Source organism: Budorcas taxicolor, chromosome 12 (genome assembly GCF_023091745.1).
Source record: "Budorcas taxicolor isolate Tak-1 chromosome 12, Takin1.1, whole genome shotgun sequence".
Lineage (NCBI taxonomy): Eukaryota > Metazoa > Chordata > Mammalia > Artiodactyla > Bovidae > Budorcas > Budorcas taxicolor.
Genome location: NC_068921.1, coordinates 29,866,200 through 29,885,828, shown reverse-complemented (window position 1 = coordinate 29,885,828; position 19,629 = coordinate 29,866,200). Strand labels below are relative to the sequence as shown.

General features: G+C 48.8%; 2 protein-coding genes across 2 annotated transcripts in view; both read left to right on the top strand.

The window, feature by feature from the left end:
- LOC128057568 (WD repeat-containing protein 49-like) overlaps positions 1-13,126 on the top strand; it is a 42,611-nt gene extending 29,485 nt beyond the window's left edge. Inside the window, exons 11-18 of the mRNA XM_052650026.1 lie at positions 425-526; positions 2,574-2,623; positions 3,007-3,148; positions 5,449-5,488; positions 6,086-6,171; positions 7,852-8,039; positions 10,052-10,143; positions 13,051-13,126. Of these exons, the coding sequence (XP_052505986.1) occupies positions 425-526; positions 2,574-2,623; positions 3,007-3,148; positions 5,449-5,488; positions 6,086-6,171; positions 7,852-8,039; positions 10,052-10,143; positions 13,051-13,126 (776 nt within the window). The remainder of the gene's footprint in view (positions 1-424; positions 527-2,573; positions 2,624-3,006; positions 3,149-5,448; positions 5,489-6,085; positions 6,172-7,851; positions 8,040-10,051; positions 10,144-13,050) is intronic.
- A 4,960-nt stretch (positions 13,127-18,086) lies between these two features.
- LOC128057729 (mitochondrial fission factor-like) lies at positions 18,087-19,033 on the top strand. Its single transcript, XM_052650222.1, has 2 exons — positions 18,087-18,728; positions 18,783-19,033. Exons 1-2 carry the CDS (start codon positions 18,283-18,285, stop codon positions 18,997-18,999), a joined length of 663 nt encoding a protein of 220 aa, XP_052506182.1. The 5' UTR covers positions 18,087-18,282; the 3' UTR covers positions 19,000-19,033.
- The last annotated feature ends 596 nt before the right edge of the window (positions 19,034-19,629 follow it).

Sequence of the window (19,629 nt, the reverse complement as noted above, 5' to 3'; positions counted from 1 at the left end):
GGGACATGACTGAGCGACTGAACAGCAACTAATTCCCATCCAGGAATTCTAGAGAGTGGGGACCTCCTAGGAAATACCCATAGAGCTCCAGGCAAAGCCCCCGACTGCCCTACCATCTCTCTCAGCCCCTCCCTCAAGCCCTAACCAAGTTCCCTATCCCTGACTCTCTGCAAAAGCCTTAGGGTCCTGGGGCAATGCAGGGGTACCCTGGATTGCCTTCACATCTGACTTTATCCCCCCAGCGAGGCTGGGCTGCTTCTCAACCAGCAAGGCCACCTGTGCTCTTGTGTACGCCTCGACCGCTTCAACCCAGGTCCAGGGGCAGCTCTGAGACTCTGGGGCCCCGGGGCAATCACCAGAGAGGACGAGAAGAGAGCTGGCAGCTGCATGGGGAGCACAACCAAAACCCTCTCCCTGTCTCCAGGCCCAGACCGAAGTGTCTCCTGCCTCGCCTTCCTCAAGACTCAGGCAGCCAACTTGGAATCAGCCTCCACTTCGCTGATGGCCAACAGGCCCCGAGGTAAGAATGGTGCCCACACTGGCCGTCAGCTCGTCTCTAAGAAGCGGCCACTGCAGGCCCCGGTTCCAAGAGGAAGGACCCCCAGGCATTCGGGACTCGCCAGGCACTCCCTGGCTGACTCAGCCTAGCCTTCCAGCTGGGAGAGGGCAGCTTCCTCCCAGTTGAGTCTCCCTGCCTGCTGCCTACCCCAAAGTCCCTGGTGATTCCTGCAGGGACATAGGGCTCACAGGATGTCGTTCAGTGAGGTTAAATAAACATCAAATGTTTATTCAGCGAGGGAGGGGCAGAGTGCCACAGCACCCATGGGAGGTCTGAGAGAAGAGCTGAGAGTCATGTAAGGGGGTCAGCCTGCAGGGATGCAGTCGTACCCAGCCTGTTTGGCACCAGGGACCGGTTTTGTGGAAGACAGTTTTTCCATAGACTGGGAGGTAGGAGATGGTTTCGGGATGATTTATTGTGCAGTTTATTTCTATTATTGTTACATCAGCTCCATCAGGCATTAGATACCGAGGCTGGGGACTCCTGGGGTAGAGGACATTTCTTGAGGCCGCCTCCGCCACTAACTAACTTGGTGATGTCACATAGATGACAGGACCTCTGGCTTCAGTGAACTGTAAGGAGTGGGCCAGTGTCCTGCTCCAAAGCACAGGAATTTTATTTTAAACAGTGAGTTAGAAGTAGCCGCCTGTGTTACTCTGATTGCAAGAGCCCGAATCCCAGGGCATTCGGTTGTTTGTAGTCTCCTCACTGGAGAAGGAGACCGCCTTCTGGCTCTGCTGCCACTGTCAAGGGGACCGCCTCCTCCCGATGCCCGACCTTGGCCCAGCCCTGAAGCTTCTGGCCTCTTGGCACCAGGCGCTCTCCACCCTGGGCATCCCTCGCTTCTGCTTTACCTGTCAGCAGCACAGGACCCCCTCCCCTGAGAGAAGAGGAGGATACCACAGTCTGTGATTCAGGGAGCTCGTAAGGCAAAGATAGTATATTCAAAAGCAGAGACATTACTTTGCCGACTAAGATCCGTCTAGTCAAGGCTATCGTTTCTCCAGTGGTCATGTGTGGATGTGAGAGTTGGACTGTGAAGAAGGCTGAGCGCCGAAGAATTGATGCGTTTGAACTGTGGTGTTGGAGAAGACTCTTGAAAGTCCCTTGGACTGCAAGGAGATCCAACCAGTCCATTCTGAAGGAGATCAACCCTGGGATTTCTTTGGAAGGAATGATGCTAAAGCTGAAGCTCCAGTCCTTTGGCCACCTCATGCAAAGAGTTGACTCATTGGAAAAGACTCTGATGCTGGGAGGGATTGGGGGCAGGAGGAGAAGGGGATGACTGAGGATGAGATGGCTAGATGGCATCACGGACTCGATGGACGTGAGTCTGTGTGAACTCCGGGAGATGGTGATGGACAGGGAGGCCTGGCGTGCTGCGATTCATGGGGTCGCAAAGAATCAGACACGACTGAGCAACTGAACTGAACTGAACTGAACTGAACTGAGGCAAAGAGGTATGCATGGGGTTCCCACTTCACAGGCTTGCTGTGAACACCCACCGGCAAAGCACTCAAGAATTGTGACTGACAGGCCAAAGGAGGTCCCAGAAAATTCCTTTGACTAGGCAAGTCCCACAATGTGTTTAAAAGATGCGCCTACACGCACAAGTGCCTGTGTGCACACATATGCACACACATTAATTGTTGCCATAGCACAAACTTCCATATCTCACCTCCACAGCCCAAAGAAGCCTCCTCTGTCAGGAAGGCTGCCTGGAATAGTGGAGAAGGGAGAGGCTATTGAGACATTTAATCCAAAGCCTCCAAGGGGAGCCCCTTCCCCGGATACACACAGATGGATCATTCAGCTGGTCAGATTAAGCCAAGCAGCCCAGGCACCACCCTGGAGTCCTGAGAAATGCGGTGCCTCTCAACAGAGACTCCCAGACTCTGTCCAGGAGCTCCAGAACTGTAAAGCACCAACACCCAAGGGCCCTCCCTTCTGCTTCCCTCCTCCCAGGTTCTGTCACCGTCTGAGGCTGTTTGGTGGGGCCCGTCCCATTGCAAACTTTGCTCCTATGAGTTGGGCAGTGGGTTGGAAATAAGTTCCATACCTTATGTTTGGGTTGGCTTGTTTTTTGACACTTAAGTCCCTCGCTCAGTCATGTCCGACTTTTTGCGACCCCGTGGACTGTAGCTCACCAGGCTCCTCCGTCCATGGGGTTCTCCAGGCAAGAATACTGGCATGGGTTGCCATTTTTGACACTAGCCTGTGTCAAAAAACTAGTGTCTCTCTCATTAAGGAGAATGTATTTCACTTGCTCTTGTCTGACACGTAAGCTTTACCGCTGATGGACTGTGTGTGTCTGTGTCTGTCTGTGATGGACGCTGTGTGTGTGTCTGTGTGTCTGTCTGTGATGGACCCTGTGTGTGTCTGTGTGTATATGTGATGGACCCTGTGTGTGTGTGTGTGTAATGATCCCTGTGTGTATGTGTCTTCAGTCCATAGACAAAGCCCGAGTCAGCAGCACGGTGGTGACGGCGGGAGATGCCTGCGCCTACGTGGCTGACCAGCACGGCATTGTGCATGTCTATGACATGGAGGAGTATGGCCTGCAGGGACAGGAGCTGCAGCCTCCCACGAGTAGGCATGAGCTCTCCAAGTGAGATGCTATGATGAGCATTGCTTCAGTTTTAGTTAAATATTAGATTAAATAAAATTTAATATTTTTCTAGAGAAAAATATTTTCATGAAAATATTCAGTATTGGCAAGGTGAGGGGAAAATGGCACTCACATGCTCTTGGATGGAGAGTGAGTTGGTATATACAGTCTGAAGGGCATAAAAGGCAAGCTGACAATGCGCATTAAAGCTTTGAACCAGCAATTCTACTTCTAAGGATTTGGCCAAAAAAAAAGAGTAAGAAGCATAAACAAAGACTTAGTTATAACGTTGTGAATCAGCATATTGTTTATAACAGAGGCAGAAGAAAATAATAGAGAAACCAAACTGTCCAGTGTAAGGGGAATAATTAAATATGTGATGGTATAGAATATAACATATTGAAATATCATTGAGTTATTGTGTAAGGATGCCATATATGAAAATGTATTTATAGGGAGACTATTCATGATAAAATTGTTCAGTGAAAAATTGGGTCACAAAACAATAATGCAACCCTTGTTAAAACGAAGACACACACAGAAGATTGAAAGTCTGGAGAAATAGACATCAAGGATGTAACAAATCCTTATCCCTTTGTACATGAGGTTTTGAAAAGTGAAAGTCACTCAGCTGTGTCCAACTCTTTGTGACCCCATGGACTATACAGTCCACAGAAATCTTCAGGCAGGAATACTGGAGTGGGCAGCCTTTCCTTCTCCAGGGAATCTTCCCAACCCAGGGATTGTACCCAGGTCTCCCACAGGCAGATTATTTACCAGCTGAGCCACAAGGGAAGCCCACATTGAGGTTTTAGTTATGCTTTTCTTTTCTTTTTTTAATATAAATTTATTTTAATTGGAGGCTAATTACTTTACAATATTGTATTGGTTTTGCCATACATTGACATGAATCTGCCATGAATTTGCCATACATTGACATGAATCTGTCCCCATCCTGAACCCCCCTCCCACCTCCCTCCCCATCCCATCCCCCTGGGTCATCCCAGTGCACCAGCCCTGAGCATCCTGTATCATGCATTGAACCTGGACTGGCGACTCGTTTCACATACGATAATATACATGTTTCAACGCCATTCTCCCAAATCATCCCACCCTCGCCCTCTCCTGCAGAGTCCAAAAGACCGTTCTATACATCTGTGTCTCTTTTGCTGTCTCGCATACAGGGTTATCTTCTTTTTAAAAATCCGTCTTTTCTAATTTTTCTGGAGATATACTGCTTTGGTAATAACAGAATATGTTTAAAGTGTTAAGAGCCTTTCATACAGTTGTAGAAATGCTCATGTTTAGAAAAAAAATCAAGCAGCATGATAAAATATAAAATGAAAAGCAGTAGTTGTTTCTCTGACCTCCTCCATCACCCAGCCTGACTTTTCTGCATCCTAGCAACACTATTAATGAATTTCAATTTCCTTCCAGAAAGTTCCTATGCATATATATATATATACAAAATATATACAGGAGCACATACACACACACCCACGATACATACTTTCAGGACTCATTTTTTCATTTGTATCTTAGCCAGCTTTACATATAAGCATATTTAGGTATTTTTTTTAGCATATTTGAATGGCTATAAAATATTTCATTAAATATATTTCTGTAAAGCCAATTTAGAGGCAAATATTCACCTACCTCCCCTTATTCACTTTTTCCTGTTCCACCACAGGAGAAGTTTAAATGCTAAAGTGTGAGAAATTGGAATTTAGAAGTAAGAGTGATCGGCCTTGCATTGGTCTTTACTCTGAGTACTGGGAACATAGCTTTCGCCAGGCTGTATTAAAAATTATTTTTTATTACTTTCCCACTCTTGCAGCCTTACCAAACCCTAAGTGCTAAAGGAAACTATAGGGTGAGGACCTTGAACAGGCCCCATTTTATATGTATTTGGAGCTGGCATAGGGTCTTGCACATAGTAGATGCTTGATAAAAACTTGTATCAAATTAATGTAGCAAGACCAACGACTTGTCACACCAGTGCCCCTCTCCCTGCTGGACGCTCATCCAGCTCCGACCCCAGCCTGCAGTGACTGTTGCGAGCATCTAGGTTCAGGCTGGGCCCCTCTCCCTGCTGGACGCTCATCCAGCTCCGACCCCAGCCTGCAGTGATTGTTGCGAGCATCTAGGTTCAGGCTGGGCCCCTCTCCCTGCTGGACGCTCATCCAGCTCCGACCCCAGCCTGCAGTGACTGTTGCACAGCATCTAGCTTCAGGGTGGGCCTCTCCCACCGCACTCAGCTGTGCTCTTTCCTCTGATTTAGATGTGAAATTCTGGCGGGCCCACATCAGCATGGTGACATCGTGAGTACCATCCATTTTAGAGTTTAAGAATGTATAACAGAGTCAAAATACTTTTCCCAGCTTTGAGTAAATGGATTCTCTCAGAAGCCTTCTGAATTAATCAGAAGACAAGGACAGTACTATAATTCTGCCGCTGCTGCGAGAACTAGATGTTTATGTTCCCTACACAGAGTAAAGGAAGAGATCTGAAGTCATTTTTCTTATAAATGATGATTGTTTTCCTTGAATTGATCCACTATTTTAGTGTGCGTGTAGATGCTTAGTATGTTTAATACTTTTTTCACTGGAGTTAAAAGGAGTCAGTGCTGGCGTGGGGCCTGGACCCCGGTCAGAAGTTCCATTCCAACCTCTTGGTGTTCCCACAGACCCATCAGTTCCCACAGTCCATGAAATGTTTCCAGTATATCTTTTCTGCTATCTTGGGACTGGAGTTGGGGCATCTGAAGGGGGTGTGGCATGGTAGGAGGCAGGGAGAGGATAATCCAGGAGATGAACCTGGCTTCTATATTCCAGCTATAAATACTGGGGTATTGATGCATTGAGCATTTCTTGCTGGGGCAGCCTCAGCACATCTCCCTTGCCCTTTCATCTCATTAGTTTGGAGCTAATAGAAGAAGAGGTTCTGCTCTCATCCTCCCTGGACCGCACTGTGCGCCTGTGGAGCAGGGACGGGGCGTTCATCGGTAAGGACCGTCCACCTGGCCACCAGTTCAGTCCCAGCTTGGGGCCTCAGTTGAGGTCTCCACCAGGTCGTGAATTCTCTGGGGTCTAGGGTGTTAGTCAGATTAGGCTGACATGATGAAAAAACTACCATAGACTGGGCAGCTTAAGCCACAGAATTTTGTCTGTCACGTGTGTGCTACCCTGGAGACTGGAAGTCTGACATCGGGGTCCCAGCGTAGTCAGGTGCTGCTTAGGGGGCTTTTCCTGGTTTGCAGATGGGCTCCTTTTATGGACACCTTTTGCTGAGTCTTTTTATGGCCTGGGGGCTTCCCTGATAGCTCAGTTGGTAAATAATCCTCCTGCAATGCACGAGACCCCAGTTTGATTTCTGAGTTAGGCAGATCTGCTGGAGAAGGGATAGACTACCCACTCCAGTATTCTTGGGCTTCCCTGGTGGCTCAGCTGGTAAAGAATCCACCTGCAATGCAGGAGACCTGGGTTGGGAAGATCCCCTGGGGAAGGGAAAGGCTTCCCAGTCCAGTATTCTGGCCTAAAGAATTCCATGGACTGTATAGTCCATAGGGTCATAAAGAGTCGGACATGACTGAGTGACTTTCACTTTCACTTTATGGCCCAGAGAGAGAGGAAGAGAAAGAGAGAAAATGTGAACACCCTGGTGTCTCTCCTTATCAGAACACTGTTCCTATTGGATCAGTGTCCTACTTTTAGAACCTCATTTAACCTTTGCTGTTGTTCAGTTGCTAAGTCATTTCTGACTCTTTGTGGCCCCATGGACTGCAGCACGCCAGGCTCCTCTGTCCTCCACCATCTCCCCGAGTTTGCTCAGATTCATGTCCATTGAGTCAGTGATGCTATCTAACCATCTCATCTTCTGCCAACCCCTTCTCTTCTTGCTCTCAGTCTTTCCCAGCATCAGGATCTTTTCCAATGAGTCAACTCTCACGTCAGGTAGACAAAGTCCTGGAGCTTCAGCATCTGTCCTTCCAATGAATATTCAGGGTTGATTTCCTTTAGGATTTACTGGTTTGATCTCCTTGAAGTCCAAGGGACTCTCAAGACTGTTCTCCAACACCACAATTATTTCTTTAAAAGACTTATGTTTTAATACAGTCACATTAGGGTTTAGGGCTTCAACATAAGAATTAAGGGGAAGGGTACCAAATTCAGTGTATACCTTAAAACAAGTTTACTTTCACAAAATTTATCAAAATTAGATTCATTTAAATTTAGAGAACTCTGATAGACTGGTGACAGTGAATTTGGTACAGAAACATGTTATGATGTTTTATAGAAAAGATTCAGGACTAGGGAGCTGTGAGATGGGAAAGGTCAGGCCTGAGTGGGCTGTGGTGATAAGATTAACCCAAGTGACTGCTCAGAGGGACTCTACCTGTTTCAGCAGGCTCTCTTGTCTCCCTAGCTGATGTTTCTTGAAGAAGGTACCAGAACTCTTTTGGATTTGTCGTGCAGGTCCTTAGTACATTCTGAGTCACTTGTGCCCCAATGTGATACATTCTGTAGGAGGTGTTTCTGGACTGGAACCTCCAGGGCCAATTTCCCTGGAATTGTTTCTTATGAAACTACAGGACCAGAACTGAATTTGATTAAGTGGACCTATCAAGAGTTAAGACAGGTTACCTCCCATCTTATGCTTACCGTTTACCAATTTACTTTTCCAGGGACATTTGGGCAGAGCAGCCCCTGGGATATTTTCACTCCTGACTCCTGGAGCCACCCTAGAGTGCCCCATGAAGTCCTGACAGATCCCCAGAGCATGCCTGCTCACCCAGTGCTAGAAGGAGGTGTTCCTGCCACGTGCAGAGGAGAAGAGCAAGACAAGGTGGCGGAGGGCAAGGCCAGTGCTGAGGTTGGTCCTGGCACACACAGTTCACCTGGGCTTGCTCATAGCTCCAGGCAGATCAGCACCGGTTATAAACTGTACCCTGAAAGGGTCAAGGCATGAGCCAGAGAACCAAGTCAACTCAGGAATAAAAGCATATCCCAAGATCCTGCTACTGACCAGGGACGGGGGGCCCCCTGGTTCATCTGGGGGTAGTTGGAGCTGATCTCCCAGCATCACTTGACTGTCCCTCTTTCTCACCAGCAAAAAGGTTGTCTGTGGCCTTGAAACACAGATGGACTCAGCACCATGCTCGACCCCCTGTCACATCAGAGAGACAGATGCTGAAACTGCAGCCCACAGCACACGGTCCCCATTAGGAAATACATTTTAACACAGGGCTTCCTGAGTGAAAGGAAGGAATAACGCGTTTAGTGCCTGGGTCCATGAAAGTCAATGTCAGAGCAAGAGATGGTGAAAAGACCCTGGTAGATGCAGTCTTGATTTAGAGCTCAGTGAAATATATGAATTTCCAGGAAATGCTTGCCCTTTAATAAACTGAAAGAAAGGTCATTTCATGAACTATTGCTCACTGGTTATGTCACAACTCAAGGCAGAACACCTGCTCTGCCCACAAAATAATGTGTCTAGGATTTTGTATCTGCAGCCTCTTGGAATACTGATCACACAATGGATCCTCGTCACTGACATCTTCACAGAGACACACTCAACGTGGGAAATAGGGGGACCAGGCAAGCATTGATCAAGAAAGCCTTCTGCCTTGTTAGGGGCACCCTCATTTCCCCATGTTGTTCTCATGAGCTTAACATGGAGCTTTCATAGCTCCGGGGAGGCTCAGAATGCGTCTGCATGGTACTATCAGCCTATTTAGAAATTCAGTCATTTTGCCATGCATTTGATATAGAGAAAACAAATGAGGTCATTAATTTAGATAGGCCCACAATTTGGAAACTAAAAGCGCAGAAAGGGGTGGAAAGATAGGAAGGAAGAAGCAAATGAGGGAAATATGCTGATCAGCGCAAAATCCAGGGTCCGTGCTATGCAGCACAGCAGACCTGGAGAAAATCACAGTGTGATGCAGGAAGCATCAGGCAGAAGGAGAGAGGGAGGATGGAGGAGGCGGAGGAAGCAGGAGAAGGGGAGGGGGAGGGGAGGAAGGGTACTCAGTTCGGCACAATCCAAACGGCTGACTCCTATGACGGGAAAGAGAGCCAAGCAACAGACCTCGTGAGTGACCTTGTCCTTGTGTAGGCAAAGCTGCTTCGACGCTTGTAGATCTGTCCAACTTGACTCCAAATGCCTCAGGAAACACTCTGTAAACTCTTTCCAAGAAAAATGAACACACACACACACAAAGAACCTGAGGAGCTCTTCCATAGCGTATCTAGAGGGGACGTCCCTGGCAGGCCAGTGGTTAGGACTCCACACCTCCACTGCAGGGGGCACCGGTTTGATCCCTGGTCTGGTCAGAGAACTAAGATCCCCCATGCCTCGAGGCACAGTCAAACAAAAAACAAAGCCCCTCCTCCCCAAAAAAACCCAAGAAGCAAAGTGTTTGAAGCGCTGTTTATGAGTTAGGGTTAACTAAGGTCTGCTCTGAAGTTCGCCTTCATTAACTGTGTGAGCTCCAGGAATCACTTCCACTGATTTATAAAATGAGGAGTGGGGTTGGCTGATTTTCCAGTTTCATTTCAGCTCTAAACACGTGTTTCTCTGCACATCTGTTTTGATTGGATTCTGGATGTCTGGAGTGATTTTTCCAGCATACCAGCCTATCAAACACAACCACAAACTAAAATAAGTTGACTGAATGCAGAAAACAATTTACCTGGAAAACATCACAAATGATTTTGAGAGTCGAGTGAAAGCTCAGGGGAAAATGTTCTTGTTATCTCATGGATTCAGCCAGCCGGGGTCTTGTTCTAACACAGAAACTCCATGTAACTGGAGTTAAACTTGCTCTCCGTCACAGTGTGATCCTGGGTTCCTCTTCCCAAATCTGCTCTGTCTCCTTCCAGCCTGAAAAGACCTCTGATCCTCGCTCTCCAGGAGACTGCGTCCTTGAAGTGGAGGAAGACTCCTGTGGAGGGGGTGGATTCGGCAGTGACAGGTGAGCCGGGCTGAAGGTGAAATAAAAGGCAGCCTTTCCTGGCTGAGGGATCCAGGCCACTCTGCCCTCATTGTGAGTCACCTGTCCCTAAGCCCCGCAGCCTGTGAGTACAGCAAGGTCGCAACTCAAATCTCACCAGTGTGATGTCCTGCCTGCTCATCTCAGGACACTCCCAGAAGTACCTGTGTTGTCCGGCCATCACATGCAGTCAAGGGCTACTTCACAGGGTCTTTGTCTTGAGTTTTATGGCTATCGTTAACTGCCCACGAGGCTGTGTGAGGCTGGACCATCTCACTGTTCCTTCCTTGGGAGCTCTGTGCAACCCCTGAGAGGGTTCGGGGTCTGGGCCTGCGCTTCCAAAGCTGGGAGAACCCGGGGCACCACCTACTCCCCAAACTGGAGTCTGGCAAGAGAAGTAAGAGGAGTGTTTAACACCTCACTCCAGTTCCCCAGGCCCCACACCAGGCTTCCTGAGGTCCCATCACCAAGGCAACTATAGAAATGATCCCTTCAGTGTTCCCTGCCACTCCTCTCATCACGGGGCTAAGATCAAGGTCATGCACCTGCATGAGGGATGACCCCCGCCCCCCACCTCAACGTTCCCACTTTCTCGGTGCAGCGGCTCCATGGTAACGAGACCAGGCCCCTTCTGTATGCTTCTGCCCCTACTCAGCTCTGGCTTCCAGGTTCACAGTGCCATATGGTCCAGACAGCAGGACCAAGCAGCGGGAAGAAATGGCGTGCAAATCAAGGGTCCACGACAGAGAGGGTGCACGTTCCAGTCAGATCAACCCCCTTTACTGACTTTTCCAGGATGTCCTGAACACTTCTGCTCATGTCTTGGTGGCCAGAACTTAGTCACATGGCCACATTTCCCTGCAGGAGAGGCTGGGAGTTCTGTAACTAAGGAGGAAGGCAGGAGAGGATTAGGGTAGACAACTAGAAATCTCTGTTCTGGGAGGTCAAATAATTAAATGCTCTGGATGCCATCAGAGTCAGAGGGTATCATACATAGAAACATTATTCATCATGCATTTCACAGCAGAGAGTCGTGAATTTAAAGTTTTATTTGGGAGACCACTTGGCTTATGAGAACGTGTCATGGGCTTTGGTTACAGTCACAGGTGTGTCTTTGAAAACAGTGTGACCTCAGGTGAGACTCCCTGATTGTGCAATCAACTCCCTGACTGCACATCTGCAGGTCTCCCAGTGGGTCTGTGGTCTCATGAGATGGTGAGTGTTGACGGTGTGTTGGAGTCTGAGACTGGGAAGGAAGCGGGACCCTCGGGGGTTTGAGGGTGTGGCATCATCGACAGCCTCTTCCTCGATGGTGGCAGCAGGATCACAGACATCCTCTACATACCTTCCCAGGACCTGCTGTGGTCTTAGGGGCCTCAGAGTGTTAGCCTGCCTTGGCCGCTGTGACAAAATACTAGAGACTAGGTGGCTCAAGAAACAGACATTTACTTCTCACAGCCCTGGAGGCTGGAAGGCCAAGTTCACGGTCACCGCCAAGTCAGTTCCAGGTGCAGGAGGGCCTTCTTCCTAGCTGGCAGGCTGGCGCTTTCTCTGTGTCCTCACAGGGTGGAGAGAGAGCAACCTCTATCCCCTCCTCCTCCTGTGAAGCCACTGATTCTATCAGAAGGGCCCCAGCCTCACGACCTCATCAACCCTAATTACCTCCCAAAGGCCCCCCACCTCCAAATACCATCTCACTGGGGGATAGGGCTTCAACATGTGAATTCGGGCTGGGACCCAATTCTATCCAAAGCACTGAAAGTGCAGTGGGATGTCAGGTGGGGAAAGACTCCACAACACCATAGACAAGCAGCTCCCACGCAGCAGGAGGGGCCAGGCACACTCTCGTACTGTCTTGCTTCCACCCTCTCCAGGTAGAGGCAGCACAAAAGTCGGCTCTGAACTCAGGGCTGCTTCTGATTCTCAGTCAGTCTTCAGTGAGGGCCTAAAGGAGTGGAAGGGAAAGTGGGAGATGTGTGCAGTGAATGAGGCCAGAATGGGGCTGCTTGGAGGGCCCCAAACAGGAGGCTGAACAGCCGAAACCCTCTCACCCAGCTGGACCAACACCAGTGCTTGTTGGGTTAATTTAAACATACAGATTTTAAAGCAAGGGGCCATTAAAACATGATATGTACATCCTGTAAACATTTTACTTCAATTTGCAAGAGTAGAACGTACAGTCATCCCCAATCTTTTGATGTAGGGCCAAGGCTTTTTCTGCGCATAAGAGGCAAGTTCAGCACAGCCTGCCATAAATGCATTATTTATCATTTTCAGTTTCTGCTTTTTTTAAAAGTAGAACTAGAACTTAAAGATATTTGCAAAGCAATGAGAAAGCACTAGGCTTCTAGCTTTCCCTTTTTATAATTTCCCTCAAGCTTTAACAGTTGTCTCATCTATCTTCAGTTCAACATGACCCTTCATCTAGTCTTTTCCAAGTATTCATCTTAGTTTTCACAAAGTTCTTTCACACTAATCTCATCAATTTTCATTTTGTTTAAATAAGTTTATGATCACAATAAAATGTACAACTGGCATTCACAAGTTTGGGAGCAAACACAGCTGATTCCTGTTAAGTACATGATGCAACCTCCAGCCTTTGGGAGTAGAAGTATCATCTAGCAGACGTGAGTGTCTAGAGCATTCTGTGGGCATTTGGCAGGGTGTTTACAGAGTCAGTCAGTCCATCAGTTCAGTCAGCAGAGTGTCCACCACACATGATTCCCTGAGCAGCAAGGAGTCTCTAGAAATCAATGGGTGCTTTCTGTGGAGAGCTTGGCCACAGCACGAGGCCAGGGAGGGGAAACGTGGGAGGAGGCAGGTGATGTCCTCATGGTTAGTCTCCCAGGTTAGCGTTACCTCACCTGCATCACCTCCACCTCCATGCAGCCCGACCTCCTCCAACAGCACCAGCCTCATCCAGTGTCAACCACTGTCCAGAGACTTCCACCAGGCCCATACCTGACAGCAAGGTGGGGAACTGCTACATGACTTGGCTTCATCCTCACAGGCTTCTGGGGACGTACTCCTTTTCATCTTTCATTTTATTTTGTATTGGAGTATAGCCAATTAACAAACAGTGTTGTGATAGTTGCAAGTGAACAGCAAAGGGATTCAGTCATACAGGTTTCCATTCTCCCCGGAACTCCCCTCCCACCCAGAATGCCGCGTAACACTGAGCAGAGTTCCTTGTGCTATACAGTCGATCCTTATTTACTCTCCATTTTACTTTACTTCATTTTAGTTTTTAACTCTCATTTACTTTTGGCTGTGCTGGGTCTTTGTTGTCATGCATGAGCTTTTTTCTAGATGTGGCGAGTCAGGGCTCCTCTCTAATGGTGCGTGGGCTTCTCACTGTGGTGGCTTCTTTTATTGCAGAACACGGGCTCTGGGGTGTACAGGCTTCGGTAACTGTGACATGTGGGCTCAGGAGTTGCGGCTCCCAGGCTTGGAGCACAGGCTCAATAGTTGTGGTGCACAGAATTAACTGCTCCGAGACATGTGGGATCTTCCTGGATCAGGGATTGAACCCATGTCTCCTGCATCGGCAGGCAGATTCTTTACACTGAACCCCCAGGGAAGCCCCTGGTTATCCATTTTAAATACAGCAGTGTGTACATGTCCATCCCAAACTACTTAACTATCCCTTCCTCCCATCCTTCCCCTCAGCAATCATAAGATCATTCTCGAAGTCTGCGTGGTACATACCCCTTGTTATCTCCACCTACAGATGAGGAAACCAAGCCTTAGGGATGAATTGTGATTTGCCTAAAGTTAAACCACAGGTCAATGGGAAGGCAGGAACATGGCCCCACTGTCTGTCCACTCCCTCACAGTGAAAGGACCAGGCCTTGGAGAAGGGCTTCTGTATGAGCATAGGAAAGAAGGAAGTGGAAGCTGTTGGCAATGGGCAGATTACTGTGGAATGAGGACTCTTCCCCAGAGGGCAGGCCTGAGTGATGGCGTCAGTGTTACTCGCTGAGACACACCAGGGCCGGGGTTCCTGGAGTGAACAGGGGTAGAGAGGTGGCCAGGAGTAGGCGCTTTCCGGGCTGTGCAGGGTGAAGTGAGGCCAGGAGAGACAGACGGGGTGACCACCTCCCCAAACACACACCAGGAGGCGAGTGGGTGACGGGGACTGTGCCTGGAACTCAGGGCTGGAGACACCGCTGGGCTCCCCAAGAAGCAGTGCGTGCTGACAGAGCAGGGTTGAGGGAAAGGCCAGAGAATCGGTGATCGGATGGAGAGTTGTGCCTTAGAGACAAACCCTGTGCTGGCTAAGATTCCCCGTGCCCCTGATGGGCCAAGTATGTGCTAATTTGGTCTCAAGGTTTGAGAGAAATTGTCAGTGAATATTTTAGGATAAGTGTGTTCAGCATTCACTCTGCACTGTTTGTGCTCCGCTCTGCTCTTCCGGCACGGGGCTGTGATGGGACCCTGGGATATAGCCGGGAATGCAGAGGAGCCTGTGCCCTGAGGATCTATGCTCAGGAGGGCAGAGGAGTCTCTGGGCTCTGCCCCTACTCTGCCTGGATCTCCCTGAAGGAGGGTGCAAAGCATTGTGGGAGCACCAGTGGGAGGGGTCGAGGAGGCCTCCTGGAAGAAAGGAGTTCACACTCAGACCCTAAAGACGGGTAGGATGCAGCCATTCCAAAGGAAACCCCAAGAGAAGCCAGAGCTGCTACAGCACAGATGGACCATGAGGACATTGTGCGCAGGGCAATAAGCCAGTTATGGAAGGACAAATGCTGTGTGGTTCCACTTACACAAGGTTTCCAGAGTGGTCCAACTCACAGAAAGTGAAAAAGTGAAATGGTGATTGCCAGGGGCTGGTGGGGAGGAGAAGGGCGAATTCTTTTTTACTGAGTACAGAGTTTCAGTTTTGCAAGATGACAAGTGTTCCAGAGACGGACAGTGGTGGTGGTTGCATGACAATGTGAAAGCACCTAATGCCACAGGGCTGTGCACTCAAGGTGGCTAAGATGGTAAATTTTATGTTCTGTGTCATGGTAGTCGCTCAGTCATGTCCAACTCTGCAACCGCAGGGACTGTGGCCCGCCAGGCTCCTCTGTCCATGGGATTCTCCAGGCAAGAATACTGGAGTGGGTTGCCATTCCCTTCTCAGGGTATCTTCCCACCCCAGGGATCGGATCCAGGTCTCCTGCATTGGAGGTAGAAATTTTTTACCATCTGAGCCACCAGGGAAGCATATTTTACCCCAATTAAAAATTAGAGAGAGAGAAAAATAAAGGTGGAGCATGAGGCCAGGCCCCAGGCAAGGCAGAAAGGGGAGCTTCTGGGAGCTCTGAGCTTGGCTGGCACAGAGCTGGGCAAAGATGACAGTGGCAGGGACCTGGACATGAAAGGAAGGTATTTGAGGAGTGGAAGTAGATGGCTTTTCAATGTGTTCAGAGATCAACAGGAGGAAAGACCTGGTGATGGAGGGTCAAATAGAAAGAATCAGTATTTACATGTCTTTGCAAGTAGACAACATGCTTTGACGATGGGGCCCACGGTGCTCGACCCAGGGCTTACATGGAAGCAGGGGGCAGCAGTGAGCCCCCAGATGCCTGAGGAATCTGCGATCACCTGCTTCTTTTCCTCCAGGCCGCCCTTGGAGCAGAGCAAGCCTCCCAGCGGGCACACCTGCGCTGGGGACCCCCAGCATCTACCAGAGCCTCCGGTGCCACCAGGTCCCCTGCCTATCAGCACTCCCAGAGAAGCCGGATTTGTCCATCCTTGGCGCAGATTTGTTTAACTTAGATTTTCTTACACAAGAAAAAGAAGGAAGTGAAGCTGCCCAGAAAGAGTACTGATCACATAGCAGTTTCCTCGTTTGAAGAAACCAGCCTGCTGTTTCCTTTCCTTGGCAAATTCTTCTTCCCCAGTTAATCAAGAAGTCTGACTGAGATTAAGATTTGCCCGACAGGGGCCAAAAAAGAACAAAACAAGAAATGATTTCGGCCAACGAGGGCCTTTTCCTGAAGCAATTAGAGCTTGGACTTAAGCAAACAAATCAGATTCGAGGTTTCCCTTCCTCAGAAGCCATTATTCCATGGAGTGAAGATTGCCCAGGACAGATGGGTCCTGAAACAGCTCTCCTAGAACCCTGAATATCACAGCAGCAGCTGCCCACGGCTGGGCCAAGGACACCAGGAGAGAGAAGGGAGGTGTTGATTAAGAAAAGTAAATAACAGCTTTGGAAGCCTGCTTTGTGACAGGCAAACCTTGGTTAAGATCTTAGATGGATCATCTCACTCGCTCCTAATAGAACTGTCAGGAATGGATGATGTTATTGTCCCATTTTTCCAACAGGGACACTGAGGCTCCGGGAAGCAAAGTGATTTGCCAGTGGTTCACAGTCAAGTAAATGATAACAAGGAAATCAGAGCCCAGGCCCCCGACTATCAACAGCAGTGACTCTCGGAGAAGAGGGTATAACATCGGAGGGCCAGTGGGTCTCTCCTTCCAAGCATGGCCCTAGAGCAGTCACTTCAGAGCTGTAAGCCATCTCAACAATAGTCGAAAAAGAATAACAACACAGCTGCTGCCGGTTACCGAGCACTTACTATGCTGATCTCTTCATGGACATCTTTTAATCCTCAAAGCCGCCTGGAGAGGGTATGTCCGCACTCCACAGATGAGAAAATCAGTCCTCAGAGAAATTAAATACTTTGCCCAAAATCACACAGCAAAGGGATAAAAGCCCTCAAAATTCAAACCTAAGTTTGGCCCCAAACAGTGGATTATTAATCTCTACCTCTGATTCGGAGCCATCATTTTACAAAGACCTTATGGCAAAGAGAGCCCACAGCTGCACAGCTGGGTAGTCTCCTGACCCCTCCCCCAATCCAGCATGTTCTAGGACCAACTCACCCGCCTTGGGTCAGCCCATGACCTTATCCTTCTCAGAGGGGCAGGACAGTGCTGTCCCAGCCAGGCCCATTTCACTGGACCTGGGCTCTACAGGACCAAGGAGAAGCATTCCCCCAGGGCCTGTACCCACTGCTAGACCATGCTGCAGATCTCGGGAACTCGAGATCTTATGCCCAGGTGTTCCCGAGTCCACGTTTGGAGCCTGAGCAGCTTCCCCAGGACCTATCCATCCACAGAGTACTACATGGTCCCAGGCTCTCAAGGTGGCTGAGGGACGGTGTTTGCTGGATGCAGACAGATATTGGACATTCTGGCTGGGGGTGCCTGCATATTCATGCTGAGGTTCTCATGGTGCAGGGAAAAGGAGGGCCAGCCAAGGGCTGGGAGCCAGGGGCCGGCTGTCCCTGCGTTGCCACATCTGCCATGGAACTATGAGGACCCCAGGAATTGTACATTCAAACTGGCCTTCCAGGGCTTCATGGAATGGCCAAGGTAGAAAGACCGAACACTTGCCGTGTGTTTAATATTTCATTTCACAGTTTGTTAACTTGACAATGTTTAAAAACTGGGTCTCCACCTGTACCCTTGTCCTGGATCCCCCAAATACTAGGGGCGAGATTGCCCTGACTTCCTGTTCATTTATTGGACTCCTCTAACCCCACACCTCAAGAACCTAGGGACTTCAATCCCCCTTGACAGACCATCCTTGCCAAGACTACTGGATCCTCACTGGGCACTTTTTAGGAATCCCAGCCCTGCCTCCACCCCAACCATGACTGACAGTTCACATGTGTCTGAATTGCCAGCTGCTCTGCTACCAAGTTAAATTGTCTGGTTTCCCCCAGAATCTTTCTGACCCAACCAGCCAGGAACCCAGACCTGGGCCCCTCCAGCTCATGCTTGTGGAGAACCTTCACATCAGTGAGGACTTACCCACGAGGAAATCCAAGCTAAACAAACTTAGGCCAAAAAAAAAAAAAAAAAATGTATTGACTCCTAGCACTTCGGGAAAAACTATGACGAGGAATTAAAAAACCCCATCAGGAGCCGGTGGGCAGCGGCCCTCGCCGGGGACCCTCCAGCGGGCCCAGGGGGACAAAAGTGGCTCTAAATCCAGCACGTGCATACTGAGGCAAGTTAATGGATTTAATATGAAGCACAGAAGCAGATAATGCCAAAGAGCAAGCAGTAATTGGTACACATTTAGTGAGTGGGGCGGCCTTTCCTCCTCCCACTGCTGCTGAGATGGCGGAAATTAGTCGAATTCAGTATGAAATGGAATACACCGAAGGTACTAGTCAGCGAATGAGGGTCCCAGAAAAACTAAAGGTAGCACCACCAAACGCTGACCTGGAACAAGGATTTCAAGAAGGAGTTTCAAACGCTAGTGTGATTATGCAAGTTCCAGAGAGAATTGTGGTAGCAGGAAATAATGAAGACATTCCATTTTCAAGACCAGCAGATCTTGACCTTATACAGTCAACTCCCTTTAAGCCTCTGGCTCTAAAAACACCACCTCGTGTGCTTACGCTGAGTGAAAGACCACTAGATTTTCTGGATTTAGAAAGACCTGCTCCAACCCCTCAAAATGAAGAAATCCGTGCAGTTGGCAGGCTAAAAAGAGAACGCTCTATGAGTGAAAGTGCTGTTCGCCAAAATGGACAGCTGGTCAAAACTGACTCCATACCTGTGTTGCGTGGTGGGTCTGCTGCCGCCACTTCTAATCCTCATCATGACAACGTCAGGTATGGCATTTCAAATATAGATGCAATGATTGAAGGAACTTCAGAAGACATGACAGTTGTAGATGCAGCTTTATTAAGACGACAGATAATCAAACTAAATAGACGTCTACAACTTCTGGAAGAGGAGAACAAAGAACGGGCTAAAAGAGAAATGGTCATGTATTCAATTACTGTAGCATTTTGGCTGCTTAATAGCTGGCTCTGGTTTCGCCGCTAGAGGTAACCTCAGCTCTCAGAAATATTGTCTCAACAGCTGGAAATATAAAGAATTAGCAAACTTAAAAAAAAAAAAAAAAACCATCAGGACTGTCCTTCCAGCTCTCGCCCCTGCAGTGCTGCCTGTCTTCTCTCTGCAGACCGGTTCCCTCCACGTTGCAGGAAACAGGGCCACGACAATCTCCAGGTTTAATCTGCAGCCTTAGCTTCACAGAGAGACAGACTTCGAGTTCTCTCAGGTTCCAAGTCCCAGATTCCTAGCAAAGGCACTCGCTGGCAGACCCCCAGGTCCGCACTTACCTCGGCCTAGCCAACTGAAGTCTGGGGCTGCTTCCTTTAGAATGGCTCTTCTGGGGCTGCCCCGGTGGTTCAGCAGTTAAGACTTTGAGCTTCCAATGCAGGAGACAAGGGTTTGATCCCTGATCAGGGAATTAAGATCCCACATGCCACTGGGCCAAAAAATTAAAATTTAAAATAAAAAAAAATAGAGCCATGGGGATGAAAAGGCCCTGCAGTCACTGTTACTCAGAAAGAAAAGAAGAGGACATTGGCTACACAGACAGTCCTCTGCATGTCCCTTAAAGTCTATGATCAAGTTGCATTGTCTCGGACTGTGAGACTGTTTCTGTCT

Excerpts from the sequence above, each read along its gene's own strand:
- LOC128057729 (XM_052650222.1), top strand. The coding sequence starts at position 18,283 with ATGGCGGAAATTAGTCGAATTCAGTATGAAATGGAATACACCGAAGGT. Across the intron at positions 18,729-18,782 it reads AAAACTGACTCCATACCTGT|GTATGGCATTTCAAATATAG; the intron begins GTTGCGTGGTGG and ends TGACAACGTCAG.